The sequence below is a fragment of the Leptinotarsa decemlineata genome, unplaced genomic scaffold (assembly GCF_025532065.1).
Source record: "Leptinotarsa decemlineata unplaced genomic scaffold, Ldec_3_MD MMD2_tig00026307_RagTag_RagTag, whole genome shotgun sequence".
In the NCBI taxonomy this organism is placed as follows: Eukaryota; Metazoa; Arthropoda; class Insecta; order Coleoptera; family Chrysomelidae; genus Leptinotarsa; species Leptinotarsa decemlineata.
This window is the reverse complement of record NW_027412681.1, coordinates 15959187-15976656: the sequence shown is the minus strand read 5'-3', so window position 1 is coordinate 15976656 and position 17470 is coordinate 15959187. Positions and strand designations below refer to the sequence as shown.

The 17470-nt window shown below is 32.4% G+C and overlaps 1 protein-coding gene and 1 non-coding gene across 2 annotated transcripts; one reads left to right on the top strand and one right to left on the bottom strand.

The window, feature by feature from the left end:
- Positions 1 to 4585: 4585 nt before the first annotated feature.
- LOC111509640 (uncharacterized) lies at positions 4586 to 12846 on the bottom strand. The gene is made up of 2 exons (XM_023165417.2): positions 12168 to 12846; positions 4586 to 7751 (listed from the first exon to the last, which is right to left on the bottom strand). The coding sequence occupies exons 1-2, from the start codon at positions 12634 to 12636 to the stop codon at positions 6802 to 6804; spliced, it is 1419 nt and encodes a 472-aa protein (XP_023021185.2). The 5' UTR covers positions 12637 to 12846; the 3' UTR covers positions 4586 to 6801.
- Positions 12847 to 15128: 2282 nt separating this feature from the next.
- TRNAW-CCA (transfer RNA tryptophan (anticodon CCA)) lies at positions 15129 to 15200 on the top strand. The gene has a single exon. It is a non-coding gene; the product is annotated as a tRNA-Trp (tRNA).
- The last annotated feature ends 2270 nt before the right edge of the window (positions 15201 to 17470 follow it).

The following is a 17470-nucleotide window of genomic DNA, read 5'->3' as shown; positions in this document are numbered from 1 at the left end:
AAAATTGAAGACGAAATTTTAAATTCCTTGTTTTTTTCTTGGCAAGTTGATGAAACAACCAACATTAGCTGTCATTCACAATTATCCGTAATTTTTCGTTACGTTGTAAATGGTCAACCTGTTGAACGGTTCATGGGATTTTATGATGTAAGTTCTGGGCGTTCTGCCCAAGATTTATTTGAATTTTTATCAACCAAATTCGAGAAATTTGACTTGCGTTCGAAATTAGTGGCTCAAACATACGACGGGGCTTCTGTAATGTCGGGAGAAGTAAATGGTTTACAGACAAAAATTAAATCTATAGCACCTCAAGCATTATTTACTCATTGCTATGCACATGTATTTAATTTAATTTTAAGTAATGCTTGCAGTTCAATTCATCAGGTTAAAGTATTTTTCTCAACCCTGTCAGGTTTTTCATCATATTTTTCTAAATTGACAAAGCGTACTCAAGTGTTGGAACAAATTGGGGGAAATCATATACCTACTAATGTAGCAACTCGTTGGAATTTTACTTCACGCGCAGTTTTGACAGTTAACAACAATAAAGATAAATTAATTGAAACTTTTAATTTTATTATTAATAGTCTTGATTTTGATCAAACATCAATTAGAGAAGCCGTAGGTTTAAAAGCTTTTTTAGAGGATCCGCAAAACATATTTTTTTTAGAAACATTTACAATAATTTTCCACCAAACTGATATCGTGTTTTCTATTTTACAAAATAGGCAAACAGATGTTGTTAAAGCAAGAAATTTACTGCAAACTACTCTAACTAAAATTCGTGAATTTAGGACTAACAGTACTTATTTTGATTCAATTTATGAAAAACTGGACATCGGCGCTTTACAATCAAAACGTCGTAAGGGAGTTGAAATGGCAAATAAAAAACAACAGTAAGGCAATTTTTTTTTGAAATTCTTGACATTATAGCCAATCAAATAGAGGTTAGATTTTGCGACAGTGAAAAATTAATTTTTTTTTGATTTACTGGATGTTTCGAAATTTTCTATTTTTGCGAAAGAATTTCCCAATGGGCTTTTAAAAAGCTTGACGGCGCAGTATAATATTTTTGATATAGACCAACTAAAAAGCGAATTAATTGTTTTATACGGAAACGACCTAATAGAAAATTGCACAACCCCTTATGAAATGTTAAGTTTTTTTCATAAAAATGATCTTAAATCTTGTATGCCAGAAATTTTTAAATAATTATGTATTGCTGTTGTTTTGCCAGTGACAACCGCGTCAACAGAAAGAAGTTTCTCCGCGCTAAAAAGAATTAAGAATTATGTTAGAAATACTACTGGCCAGGCGCGACTTAGTAATCTGGCAAAGATATCAATTGAAAAAGGTTTTATAAAATCACTAGATGAAAACGTTTTTATAGACGAGGTGATAGATCATTTTGCTGAACAGAAAAATCGCAGAATCCCTTTAATTTATAAAAAACTTTAATTTTTTGGACGCACGTTTTTCTTTTATGGTTAATATTTTTTCACATTTTTTCACAACTCCTTATTTTACGCAGGGTTGATTTTTTAGTTTATTTATAATTTGTTTCAAGTTTATTTAAGAATCTATATTTATTATTTAATATCTCTTTATCTTTTCACCAATCCCTTTTCCTCTATTTCTTTCAATCCCATCCTTTCCGCCCTTCCCTTCCATGGCAAGAATGGTCTACACCTACTTACCTAGTTAATATTTTTTCACATTTTTAGAATAAACTCCTTATTTTACGCAGAGTTGATTTTTTTAGTTTATTTTATAATTTGTTTTAAATTTTTGTAGTTTATTTCAGAATCTATATTTATTTATTTAATATCTTTTCACCAATCCCTTTTCCTCTATTTCTCTCAATCCCATCCCTTCCGCCTTTCCCTTCCATGGCAAGAATGCTCTACACCTCCACGTTGGTTCTTACTGGACAGTTGCGTAATAAATATTTCTATAGGAACAAATTGTTCGATAACATAGCCCTAGCTTTATAAACAATTTTAATTTTTTTAAATTTAATGTTATAATTTTTTTTACAAATGGTATTACACAACTGACGAAGTAGAGTGACCACTAGACTAACTTTAAATTCTAACTTTGCTAAAAAAAATTTTAACTGTGCCTCACCATTTTCAAATACCACGAGCCGCCACTGGAACGCATCCCGTTTATCCCGCTTTTTAATCTTCTGTTAGGAAGAGAATAATTACTAAGAACTTGCAGGTAGTTGATTACCGAGAAATTCCATATTGGACTTCAGGTATATACAACCTCAGGTAACAAATTTTAGTATAAAAGGACTAACCAGACTAGACTAGGTATCAATTTTCTTCTCCTGAGAATGCTAACTTTGTTGGCGAAACGCGCGTCGAGTGCAAAAATATCAGTTTGGTGTTAGAGCAGTTGATCTCGAAAAAAGTTATTCAACTTTCACACCAAAAGTTCCAATCTCATCGTTATCGAGGATCGAGTTCTCTGTCAATCCCATGAGATGTCGTCGTTCTTGTTTTATCAGGATTGTTCTTTGAGGACGGTTGAGACCTGCAATGCATCCGTGGTTCAGCCTAGCACCAATGATGAGACCTATGGCGGGTCGAAACAGCGCTGTCTGGTGTTAAATCACGAATGCATCGTGTTTAGACTCTGTATTTCAACCAGTTGGCTTGCAGTGAAAGCTAGTGAGGACGAATCTTGTAGGCGGTCGATGTCGAAGCTTGGCTTTGCAACTGACCGTCTTTGGGAGCCCACATTTTCATTAGACTTTTCACAGATACTCAGTATCTACAATAGCTAGACTTGATACTTGCTGATTTGTTCATTTTTAGCTGTAGAGTTTCTAGATCAGATTTGAAATTATCTGTTCTCATTGAATAATTGATTAGAAGTTTCAATTTTGATATCTAGGATTATGATACCACAAAAGTTGACGGTTTGCTTGTTGTTCTCAAACTGACTCAGCTCTGCGTGAATTTCCTTTATAGGATTCCAAACTGAGTCACCAGATATTTTCGTTCACAGCATACGCGTACGATTTAGAAAATTGTCGAGGCAAAACCACGTTCGTTTCGGAGACTGTTCCACTTACTCTTTTAGTTGTTTTCCGAGTTTGTTGGCCGTGGCATACAGGTGGTTATTTCGTCTATGAGTGCGGTATACATTATCAAAGGCAATGAGGCAACGGACGAAATGCTCTAGTTGTTCGCACAGCAGCTTTCTACCATCGGTGGAGGGGGCGTGGCTTCGTTCCTACTGATTTCAATCAGTGCACACAAATAAGGTCATTAATGCAATTCAAGGCAGATAGCCAGATTTAATTTATGTTAATTCACTATTACCTTCTGTTTTCTCTGTGTTTACTACTACGCTGAAGGTCGGTAAAATAAAACCCAAATCCATTATGTTCATTCGAATCTACAGAACTTCACGAAGATGTTGATATAGATTTGAGGGATTTGTAACTAAAACTGTGGAAAATGAGATACAATATCAAAGCTCATAAATAAACACCTGTACATTCACAATTAAGATCCGTTTCACAATGAAACGATAAACAGTATTGATGAGGGGAATATACACACTCTATGCCTAGAAATGCACATAGAAGGTACTTTCGTTGCCTTCAACTCAAGTTTGCGAGAAGACCCACGCATTTTATTTATGTATTTTCAGATGTATCTTTCTTCATTCGATGAATTGTATCTTTTTCTTCATTTTACTCATTGCAACACAAACTAAAAAACTGAAGCGTTCAGATTCTACAAGTCAATTTCCTTAGTGCTTCTTGTTGTTTTGCGCAATCCAGATTCATAAAATCCTGTAGCCACTTTTTTCCCAGCTTTATTTTTGGCATCGCCGTTTTCAGAAAACACATGTTCAATCAGCAACTCCTTTAAGCGCTGATCCACATCAGCTACAGGCTCAACCAATGCTGCCTTTTTTTTAACGGTCGACCAATGAATGCCACATTAAAGATAATAGATAGGAGAGATCATAAGCAGTAATCATCGGTGCATATCATTATACGAGTAGAAATGACTCCTTTGAAAAATTCATGAAAAATGTTGAATTTACATTTGCTTCTATTGGGTTCTGGGTATTAGATTATTTGGACATTGCATTGGGCACAGAGTCCAGCTATCAATTACTTTCTCAATTAAAGAAAAAAGGTTCATTATTAGATATTTTGCTAGTACCTTTTTTATGGGATATTAAACTGTAGATATTTATTTTTATCCAGTTATGAAAAATTTCTTTGTGACGACTCACTTTCTACAGGAGCAGCATAACAATATTTCACAAAAAAAAAATGAGTTACATATAATGATATTCCTCGATGTGTTTCACAGATTTTTTTTTTATTTTGTTAGAATATGATTTCATTATTTTTCAGTTTATGAAATTATCGATTATATGAATTTTTACTATCATTATTTTCATCATATCACTTGTCAGTTTGATGTCTACTATACATGTTCATGTAAATCGTTTTCTTACATTCTATTATATCTGAAAATTTATACAAACATATGATATCTCCATGCAATTTTATGCTCAATTGACTTCAATAAATATAAGACAGGAGAGATACTTGAAAAATAATATTTATTTTCCATTGAAGATAACTAGCACATAATTATATGGTAAATCACAAATAAATTGATGGTTAGTAATAATATACCTATATAAATTCAAAAATATTGATGTTAATACAGTATGTCACATAATATTAAATTAAATTAAATTTTGCACATATACATATATACCCTACACAAACTTACATAACTGGAGATGAAATGAATGAACTTTTCGTACAATATCTTTTTATGAAAATTAAAACTTTAACAAAACCATGTTATCCCAACATTTCACAATATATGTATAACACATATCAATTATTGCATAAGCTATTGGGTAAGTGCAATTATGAGTACATCAGAAGAAATCCAAAGAATTGAAGGACCCAAGCGTATTGTTTTATATAAATTATTCTGTTCAATCGTTTCCAACATGGATATAGTTGTATAGCTGCACTCTGAATATCACAGACATTACGATTAAGACTTAATGATGTGAACGTTATTAATATTGATACCCTAACAAACTATTGTTTGATATTTGGAATTACCTGGGCTTATCAGAAGATGAATCTAAGGTAATAAAAGATTACTTAAATAGTCTGTCAGTAGGGTACCATAAAGATCTATTTTGTGGCCACTGCTATGAAATGTGGCACCTTTACGAAGATGATAAAATTTTTTCATAGTTAAAGAGGTAACAGGTGAATCAGACATGTGACACAAGGTTGCACAGGTAGTTATTCTGTATACAGGGTGATACAGAGTCATGGTACTTTCCTATTTTTCTTTATTTCCCAAGATATTTTTGAAATATTCAAAATATTGAATATGCTCACAAAAAGGCACTTTTTGACGTAACTGGAGATTTTTCCAACTTCCGAAAATTACAAAGTTTAATTTTTTAATGAAATACCCTGTATGCTATTACATTTTTTAAATCTCAATAATTTTCTGAATCCGATGATACCCCATAGCTGATATTTGAATTGTGTATTGAAACAGATGGTTCTGTCAAATGGCCTGCAAGATCACCCGACTAACCCCTTTTACTTCACAAAATGAGTGGGAATACTTGGAGACTGGCTGTAAATCAAATTACCTAAAAGAACAATTAGTTCAGGCCAGTCTTAAATTACCTACACCGTAGGTTAATTGACTGACACCTATCAGAAAACAACTACTCCCCTGGTTAATACCACGAAGGGTGTTGAATTATATCCGACAAGTGTCAGTGCAGGATTCTTCACAGAAGTTATTCCTACATATGCTATTGGCGATATAACTGCCAGAATAAATTTTCGATTATTGGAACACACTTGCAGACCAGTTTCGGGCCACTCGTCAGTGCAAGGTAGTGAAGAGCAGAGTTTGGATTTATAAATACACCACTCGTTGATTCTTTATTTGAATAATTATTTTTCCGAAATTTGGCACAATAAATGTATTCAGTAACTAAGTAACAGTAACATTTCATCAAAACTCCAAAAGTTGTTGTATTGTTTCATAGCAACTGTTTGTAATCAATACAAACAAATAAAAATTTACTGAATATAACAGAGTGAATAAAACCATTTGCAAATATTCATACCAACAACATTTCTCTTGAAATAGACGATGACTTGAAACTCAATTTTTTTTAAATAATTTTTGAAAATCTTCACCTTCCAACAGCAAGCAACATTTTAAAAAACTAGATTTTCAATGGTCCAAACCTGAAGACGAAAATTCATATTCAAATCCAAAAAATACCCTTCCTGAGATTAACTTATTTATGAGATACAGTACATTTCACATAACCTGATGGGGTGATACTTTAGTTAAGTGCATTTTTTTATCCATTCTTTATCAATGAAAGTATTCATTCCGTAACCTGTACTTTGCCTAATTCTTCTACTACAGTAGTTGAAATTTCATTAGTTTCATGAAATATTTTGTCATTTTTACTCAGAGCATTTTGAATTGTAAAAAACTGAAATCAGAATAACAGAATTGGTGGCACTTTTATCTGAATCATATCATTTTTGTTAATATACTTAAAATGTTATTGTTGACAAGTTGTAATGCTCATTAGTGGATAGAAACAATGTCATGTCTTAACATACTGATTTGTTTAGCAATTTTATGGACAATACAAGCTGATTTAGGTTCCAATTATGTACAGTCTACCTTCCAATGTCTCATTTTACAATTCATATATGTATTCAAACATAACAGTAAAATGGTATTACCTTGTGTTTTTTCTCGAAATTTTAGATGTATTCTTTGGACGAATTGATTTTTTTCGATTATGAGTTTTTTCGTGCAATTTCAAATCACTATTTCGAATAAATGCTTTTGAGCAAATGTTACACTCAAATGGTTTCTCTCCAGTATGAATTTTTTCATGAGTCTTCAAATCATTACTTCGAGTAAATGACCTTAAGCAGACTTTACACTGATATGGTTTTTCATCAGTATGAGTTTTTTCATGTGAATTCAAATCACAATTTCTCATAAACAAACTTAGGCAGATTCTACATTGAAATGGTCTCTCACCGGTGTGAGTTCTTTCATGTGCTTTCAAATCACTACTTCGAATAAATGCTTTTTGGCAGATTTCACACTGAAATGGTTTCTCACCCCTATGGATCTTTTCATGGTATCTCAAAGAAGTACTCTGAGTGAAAGATTTTGGGCACAAATTACATTGAAATGGTTTTTGTCCAGTATGAATATTTGAATGGATTTTCAAACTACTATTCTGATTAAATGACTTAAAACAGATTTTACACTTGAATGGTTTTTCCCCAGTGTGATTTAATTCATGTAATTTCAAATGGACTCTTTGATTAAATGATTTAAGGCAAATTTCACACTGGAATGGTTTTTGGTCAGAATGACTTCTTTCATGGATCATTAAATTACGACTGTGAGCGAAAAATTTCAAGCAGACTTGACATTGAAAGGGTTTTTCCCCAGAATGAGTTTTTTCATGCCTTCTCAAACCACTATTTAGACTGAAAGATTTTGGGCAGATTTTACAATGAAATTTGTTTTCTGGTTTCTCTGGGACAAGAGAATATTTTTCAATAGCAAACTCATTTTGACATGGCGAGGATGTACTCTCATTGTTAACCTCCTCTTCCTTCTCAACGATTGCCTCTTCCTGTTTTACGTAAAGGTTGATTTCAGAATCTGTAAAATACACTACTATTAAGAAAAGATAAGTGCAATTCATTTCACTGCAAGTATTCAGAATGTAAATATACTTAATTTCAGAATAACAATATGTCAGATGACAACAAAATCATTGTACATAGCACGTTCAGTTATTTCTGGGCTAAGAAATTTGAAATTCGAAAAGAAACATATAGTTAGTTGAAACTGATATTTCTACTGAAAAGACAATTTAAAACCTATTTCCATTCAATCGGAAATAAACCACGTCAATAGTTTTAAATAGAACCCTGTATATTTTTTTAAGCATTTGATTGAATATGAAATGCTCTTTTTCGTGACCATTTCTTTTAAAAATGGTCACTTGGCAGTAGAAGTAATTTTCTCTAAATTCATTCTATGGAAATATTGTCAAACAACTGGATGTTATGAGAAACGAAAGACGACAATTGTTCTGTTTTTAAATAATTCAAGAATTGAATTTTTCACTAATTCAAATGGTACTTTTTAAACAACATTAAATTGTACTTCTTGTACAACAAAAAATTTCAAATATGCGGTTCATTTTTATGTGCCAGTAAAAATGTGGAAAGTTTCAAAGCTCCCTACTCCATCTTATTACACTTATTGACCAAAACATGCATTTTTTTACTGACACAGAAAATGAAGAGCACAGTATCTTTGCATGTTTTTGCTTCACAAGATGATGTTTAAAAAGTATCATGCCCTATTAAGATTTTCGAAAAGAATGGAGTAAAAAATGGCATTTAAAAAAACTAATGAAAAATATATGAATTGGAGAAAAATTTTAATTCTTGAATTATTGAATTTTTTTGATATTGCCACATATTTCCATAAATTACGTCATACTCCGCCATTATTGAAGGAAATGGTCACTTGTGTTTTATCATGAAAAAGATATTTTTTTAAGAAAAAAAACACAAGCACTACAGGAAAATCCTTAGGCGCTCTCAGAGCGGTCGTGGTTTATAAATAGAGAGTTGTACTATATTATCAAGTTCATTTTGAGAAGTTGGTGAAATTGTTTTTTCATAAAAAATTAGTCTATTCACTGAAGATTAAGGTTAAGAATTTTGAATTAAAATTTTATTTGAATTAGACAAACTTTTGTTTTGTATACTGAAATGAGTGATTTTAATAATTCTGTTTCCCAAAGATTTTATGAAGTTTTCGAGACAGGTAACAGAATGAGCCGAGCACTCTGTTCTGATGTTTAATGGAATTGAGTGGTAAGCTTCTGCAGCGTTGTGAAATTTATATTTCGTACGCATTTATGGTTATTTGTAAAGAAACCTTTCAGTAAAAGCTACAACGATATTAAAACTTTTATAAAATTTATGGAATTCATTAGGATATTCCTATTCATTTTAAAGTTCAATTGTGCAGTGCTAAAAATGGCTATTTTGTCTTCAGTCATTCTTACCCTTCTTCAGTTGAGAATAATATTTTATATAACAACCTTCGGCAACTTCACAAGACAAAGTATATTGTTTCAGTTGCAAACTTTTCTCTGGCTTGCAAACACAGCTGATTCTAGGCTACGATGATTTGAAACACCTAAATACTATTCTTGAACGCCATGGAAATCAGAAAGAACATGGTTCAATGACTATCATTCAAAAAAGGTGTTAAACATGGAAAGACTATTGAGAAAGAAGATGAGAAATTGATTCAAGAAAGTCAGCATAAGTATGATTCATTCGAAAGAATGGTTGAAATAAATATATTTTTTAATTCACATAACTTGGCTTTTTGAGGCTATACAGAATTTCTTGATCCAAATCACATTGGAAATCTCAGCAATTTTATTGATGTATTCTAATTACTACCTGAATATGGTTTAACACTTTGTAACTGCTCAAGTCGAACCAATGAAAAACTGCTAATACAAAATGAACGTTTTTCATTGGTGTCCTAAGCTATTGTCAATCAGGCTATAGGAAAAACTGAACAAGCTAAATACTATGCTATGGCTCTTGTGCTGGATTGCACAAGAGCCATAAGTTGGGTTGAACAAATATTTGTTATATAAGATAAGTGAATATGTCCACCAGTAATTTGGAAGAACATTTTCTTGACTTTTTAGCAATATCAGAGAAAACAGGAGAGTGTTTAACGAACGTTATACTCAATGAAATTAAAAAACATTCATTAAATATTCAAAATTGTAGGGTCCAAGGCTAAGATAATGGTGCCAATATGGTCGGCATTAACAAAGGAGTAAAGTCGAGAACATTAACTATCAATACAAGAACATTCTCACTCCCTGTGGTTGCCACAGTTGGAAAATCATTTAAATAGGTTCAGCCAACACATCATCCATCCCAAAAGTGTTCTTTTTTGGTTTCATTCGAAAAATATAATTCCTTTTCTCCAAATGCAGCAAGAGATGGGAATAAGTAAAGATAAATTGAAAATAACTTCAAAATCGTTTTTTAGTACAAGATAGAAAAGTCAAATTGCTCCAATGAAAGCTTTATTATTTCAGATTGATGGTATTATCGATTGTATAAATAATCTGCAAGATGCATACCCTCAGTGATGGCCAAGCAATTATAATTAAAATGCTAACTCTGTAATTTATTATCTGGATACACGTATGGTAGAGAATATTAAACAATGTCAATAACATAAGTAACATGGCAACGAAAATTGCTATTGATAATCTGTGCAATTATCATGACTTAATTTCGGAAAACAGGCTTTATTGAATGTACTGGAAATGATCATTGATTTATCGATAGTTCATCAACTATATATGGCGCGTTATCGACCGGAGGCACCGGTTGACCTGAAGTGATGCTGTGACCGCGCACTCTCCGCCCTCTATCTCGAAAACGGTTCACCGTATAAAAAAATTTTTCAAACAAAATTTGTAGAGAATTTTGTATTCTACAATATTGATAATGAATACAAATAGCAAAAAACCCATAGGAAATGAGATATTTCCAAAAAAAGCGCAAAAAAACGATTTTTGTGACCTTTGACCTTGAAATTTAATAGTTGCTTACACCCTACCATATGTAGGTTTTGAGACAACTTTTAGGGTGTCAATATACAAGTATTTACAGACTTACAGCTGGGTATCTCGAATTCCGAGATTCTTACCTAATTTAAGCTTAAATGACTGGATTATTACAACAATTTTAGTTTGTTGTTCGACATGAATAATTGAAAATCTCTGCCAAATAACAATCTTTTGATGCAGTGTTCTCATCTATGTGTAGTACTTCAAAATGGAGAGAACAAAGCAATCAGATGATTCAATACATAATTGCAAATGAATTGAAAGACATCTTTCTTAATATTTACATTGCTATAAGAATTATGTTAAAGTACTATTAGAAGTACAGTTTCCCAACAAAGATATTTTTCCAAGTTAAGGATTTTTCAAAACGACTTAAAAACATTTCAAATATATATGCTTTTGGAACTTCTCCCATCACCTATCATAGTTACGATAGGTGATGATAGGACAAATCCAGTTGGATAGGTTGTATCAAAGCATAGATAGATTTATTGGAAAGATCTTGGGTATGAAAGAGAAAGGACCTCCCTGATGCGACATCACCCATGTCTATATTAGTTCGTATAATGCCACTGACCTTCGTATTTTCACGGCAACTGAAGAAAATCTGTTTTCTTAATAAATTTTTTGAGAAAACTGTATAAACACACATATTTCTTTACTTTCCAAAAAATATATAAAATCTTCAAGTCAATATTGTTCCTAGTAAAAAATAATTTAAAAAAATTGTACCCTATTGTGGATGTGAACAGTTTCTGTTCTAATACTTGCGTCATACTTGGGTAGAACGTTTTTCCATTCTGGCATCTTTACAATTGTTTATTTCGTTTTGTAAATAGACAATTACATAAACAAAGACAAGAAACTGGAAGTGATGCAAATTAAAACATGGTCTTCAGCAAACTGGGGTTGTCAAGGGAAAAAAATTTTCAAAACAGTGAAACTTGAATAGAGGGGAGATTTTAATTGCCACAAATTCATTTTCAGCACAATTCACTTCGCAATTATTTTTATTTTGATTTGAGAAACCTTTAATCATAGATACAACTTTTCACACAGCGTTAGATGAATTAAGTGATGGCACAATTTTTATTGAAAGTATTTTTTGTAACATCCACTTATTTTTTTATGTCTCTTGTCAAAATTGGAGTCACTTCACCCATTTTCTCAAATAACAGTGATAAAAGTTCAATAATACCATAAGGTTTTTTTAATAACAAAGACTATATTCAGCGGATAGGTACACAGGCTAAGAAAATAAATAATCTAATTGAAATTTGAAACATTCATCTCTCTCAGCTTTCAACTGGCACAATTTAATTTCGAATGTGTTATTGTTCAATTATTTCTAGTTTCAGAAACTATACTAAAGTAAATAATGTTACCTGGAGTTAAAACAGGTTTTACGTCCAAATTCATGTCGTCAACTGCTAATGCATTAGGATCCTTGAGACATTGACAATTATAATTGAATTTAAAACCTTCGGGAGTAAAGCAATCCAGTGGGATTCGAAAATCGTTACACACCTCACAATATGAACCTGTTAAATCTTCTTCCTCGAACTTTTCAGATTTAATATCATGGCGAAGAACATCAATCGGATCATCACCTTCAAGTTGTTCTAAAACACTTGCACTTGTATTATTCGATGAATTTCCCTCGAGGGTATCACTTTCATCAGATATGTAGGTATCGCATTTGTAATCCTTATATTCCATTTCACTGTTAGAACCTTCAAGTTCATGGACCATTTCAGTTTCGAGTTTAACCATATTGATTGGGGAAACTTTGTCTATTAAATATACAACTTCCCTTTTAATTTTGGTTTCATCGATACCAGAGCCAGTAGCCATAATTCTTACAAAACCAGACTTCTTTCCACAAGAATATACGAATAAATATAATTACTAATAAATTATCCAGTCAGTGACATAATAAATTGAAGTTTAAGGTATTGTAGTAATTTAACGATATTAGCGCCATGTCATATATCATGTCATTAGTAGGGACCTCAGAATGTAGGGACTGGTGACAGGCAAGAAACATATATTTGGATGATGTAGGCGAGTTCTTAAACTCAACAAAAAAATTCTGATGGAATTCTTCAGCTAGTAAAAACGCGCTAGCGATGCACTGATCAATTCGATACGTAAGAATGTATTCGAAACGTCATCGTGTTTCTGTTGGTTGAAGCAATCCATCGAATTTTTTTGTTTACGAGCGTGTATTCAAAAACGATTCGTAGTTACGTCATTTAATATAGTCGAAGTAAACGATATTGTGAACATTTAAAGTGACGGTACTCTCAAAGGACAAAAAACCAATACATAGAAATGTACCGGCTGCGAAATAGTCCACGTGGACTGTAGACTTGGCATTTCGTATTGGATAATTTTTACTAACCGAGTTTTATGATTGGCTGAAGAGTCATAAAATCAAATTTGAAGTCATTTTACGGTGACGAATAGAAATCGGGAAATCGGAGATGGTTATCGCCGTCGTGTTCAGTTCAGAAACTGATCGCGATTTGAGTGTTGAAATTCGATATTGGTGCAGTTATTATTCGAAATTTTTGTTATCTATTTTAAATGTGGCATTCTTTGACAAGTACTAATAGTAATAACGAGTGTGATAACGCAAACTTTTTCCAGTGTATTGATTCCAATAACGATGCGAAAAAGAATATGTTTCGGATGCATTTGAATATTGAAACACAGAGAGTTCGTATGTTTCAATGTATATAAGAATCTGCATCTCAAGTTTAGTTTGGAGGGAAACAAACTATTACAAGAAACATCAGATTGATTTCACCCAAATTCCTTTCTCAACTGTACGTAAGATAGTCAAAAACAAACCTTATGAACGCAAGACGCGATGTGACGCAGGATTACCAAAACCTTTTGATAAAATCATTGAACAAAACAATATACGACTGTTACAAAAGCAATAATGAGATTCCTACAATTAAAATCATAAGGAAGAAATTGAATAGTTCCGGCCATAACGTGAGCTCTGTGACAAAACTCTTCAGAATTGGATAAAGAAACTAGGATTTAGAATTAAAATAATAAACAAACGTCAAGCAGTTATGGAAGGCAGAAAAATAGTGGAATTGCGTAACAAATACTCAAAAAAAATAAGTAAATATAGACAAGAACAACGACAAATTTTCTATTTGGACGAAACTTGGTATGACACTCACGACACAATACGAAAGGGTGGACTGATGGTTCGAGAATGTGTACGTCTAACATGCCTGCAAACAAAGGATCGCGACTAATCATTGTACATTGCGGATGAAATAATAAAGGATGGTTCCCAATTCTTTGAAATCATGTGGAAAAAAACTTAAGGACTGCAATATGTTGACTATCATAAGAACATGGAAGCTAATATTTTCGAGGAATGGTTTGAAAACACATTGATACCAAATTTGGATGCGAATAGAGTAATAGTTCTTGACAACGCTTCTTATCATTCGCGACAGCTCATCAAAGTACCGAATAAAAATTCGAGGAAATCAACACACGAATCAATGTTCATATTGCAATTATAGTACTTGAACTATAAATCTTACGGTAATATGCATGCACGAAAGAAGAAAATTATATTAAAACTAATCGCTGGGATTCGATCATGCGCTCTGTGATTCAATACCAAAGAGTGGTGATACTGCTTTACTGGTTTAAGCTCTACTGTGCCCTAAGCACAGTATTTTGTATACAGAAATACTGTGCCCTAAGTAAACTGCAGTTGACGTGTTTCACGATTTTCTTATAGTCCCAATATCATCTGACATATTCAGGGTGATTCGTTTAAACTGAATTGCACTATATAAGATAAGGTCAAGTTTATTCAAAGTTTGATAAATATAATTTCGAGTTTTGTATCGGCATTTCAGAGATAAAAATATCGGAAAATATATTTCCGAGTTGTGATCCTTCTGTAGAAACTTCGCCCTGAGTACTATTTGATAGTAACATACATAGAACAGCTTAATCCAACTGATGATAATAAAAAATATTTTTAACATCAACCATTTTGTTGACGGAAGCAACCTTATCTCTCTTTAATTTTCGTAAACCAGTGCTGATACATACTCAAATATGCATTTAGAATAAACATGAAATTTAACAAAATAAGTCATGTAATTTCATTTTTTTTAGATTTGTATCTTGTTGATAAAATTAGTTTTCAGTTGCTTAGGAAAAACTGCATTTTTTCAATAAAAAGTTGAATTACATTTTTTTCAAAAAACCGAGCTTAAATTGGATAGGATACAATTTTGATTAATACAATTGAGCGTTTAACGATAAGTAGTAGAAGTCAACATTGTTTAACATAGGACTCCGTGGCGCAACGGTAGCGCGTCTGACTCCAGATCAGAAGGTTGCGTGTTCAAATCACGTCGGGGTCACAATTTTTTTTTTTATTTTATTTTTCAACTCGGTACATGTCACTCATTTTACGTAAATATAATTTTGAAAATGTAATGTTTCATACTTCAATTAAATAAATTGATAGATGGAAGTAATTTTTTTTATATAACATGAAATTTTGAAATATTAATTTTTGCCAGTTCTGAATTTGGAAATTTGTTAGTATGGCTTATATTGCCATTGTAGGCCAGATTGTTTGTTTTTCAAGATCATCATGACAGGAAAAGTTTTTCATCGATTTTTTTTCAACTTATGTCCCTCCGTCATTTCATCAAAATCATTTAGAAAAGTTCACACATGCAGTTCGTGCTATTGGTAATATTAAATCCCTGTGAATAAGTTACTGACGATGACGAAGTAATATTCAGTCCAACTGTAGAAAGTCCTTCATGACTAACCAATAATCCTCCTTGAAATAACGTGAGTTGGCGTATGTACTTGTAACATATTTCTTGTAATCCAAAGATCGTGTGTTCAAATCCCATGGACCCTATAATTTTTTTTATTATCAGCAGTAACGTTATACAAAAAATTTTGTATGATACATTTGTGAAAAGTGATTTTATTTTGCTCGTGAGTTTGCTCCACTTGCTGACGCTCGTTTTGCAATAATCCCCACTCACAAAATAAAATGCCACTTTCAACACTTGTAGGTAAAACGTGAATAACTATTTTTCCACAAAAACGGCTTTATTAAGAAAACTTGACGATTTAAGTATAGGGACATGCATGTCCCTATACCTATATACATGTATATCATCTTGAAGCATTTTTCACCATCTTTCAATTTATCGAGTAATATACAGAGGGTTTCATTTGAAAAAATGAACTTTCGACTACTTTTATGCACAATGGAAATAATAGTAATTTTAGCACGCCCTGTATGATGTGGAGTCGATTTCTTGGTGTTATTTGAATATTTCGAGTTTGTCCAAACTATCATCAAAATATCAACTTTTCATGAATTGAGAGTACTGATGTACTTAATTTCAATTAAGGCTATGTTTTGGACCATATATATTTAGCACAATTTATTTTTTATCTCGAAAACAGATAGAGATAGGTATAGGACATTATCGACAAAAAAGTATTAAAATACTAGAGCGATTCCAAAAATGTATTAATATACGGGGTGTTCCATTTAAAAAAATATAATTGCTAGGACTTTTTGATAGAAGTGGCAACGCAGCAATGCTGAAAATATTTTAGATCGATAGAACAGGTAAATAAATGTGAGGGGTGAAATTTTCAGAAAAATCATGCTTTGCGTTTTCCAGAAACGTCTAACCTACGCATCCACCGTGAGTCAACGCTGTATATATACACAAAAACCCGAATATTCTATGCGCCCCGAATTTGATCCTCGCTTTGAAAATCCTGTTGATTTTACCTGTTTGTTGCTAGTAATGAGCGCATTCTCTCGAAACCACAGTTTAATTGAAACTTACATTCGTTCGATAATGAGCCAGGAAAGACTTCAAGGACCATTCACCCCATCAAGACCAAGATGACTCAGCCCAAATCATTGGTTCAAAAGTGAACTCGCGTCATCTTTCATAAAAATGTATTGAAAGATAACTCCTATCTGAACTTCTGGAAATAAAGTTTTTTTATACTAAGCGAATGGGTTTTTATTTGAATGGTCTTTTTGAGTAACACACAGACGGAAATAAAATAATGTGAAAAATTAAAGAATTAACTGTCTTAAACAAATTTATTTCCAACAATATTTCACTATCACAAACTAATTTATATTCCACACTTAGCAACTAACGCTTAATTTATTTCCATTATTTGATTTCTTCGTTTAACCGCTCGATTCACTTTCTAAACTCAACTGCCCTCTTAGGACGAGAAGCCGACCTTATATATCGGTAACGATCGTTCTAGAATTCCCTGGTAGTTTCGGTACTCAACTAGAGTTTAACCGGCGGTTGCCGACTGCATTCATTTTGCGGAGATGTCATGTATTTATTCGCTGGCCGACATATTGTTCAGGGGCGGCTTCAGATTCGTTACAGTAAGTTTCGCTGACCGACACTGCAATAATACAGGGTGTTTATTAAACATCCGGCAAAAAAATAAGGGACTATTCATTGGAACATTCTAAGGATATTTTGTCCTCTGATGATTTTTAATAGAGCGCTTTGTTTCGAAGATACGGGGCGAAAAAGAATTTCGACAATAATTATTTTGGTAAATTTAAAATCATCAACGTAGCCGCAATAAAAGTATAGCGTACTACATT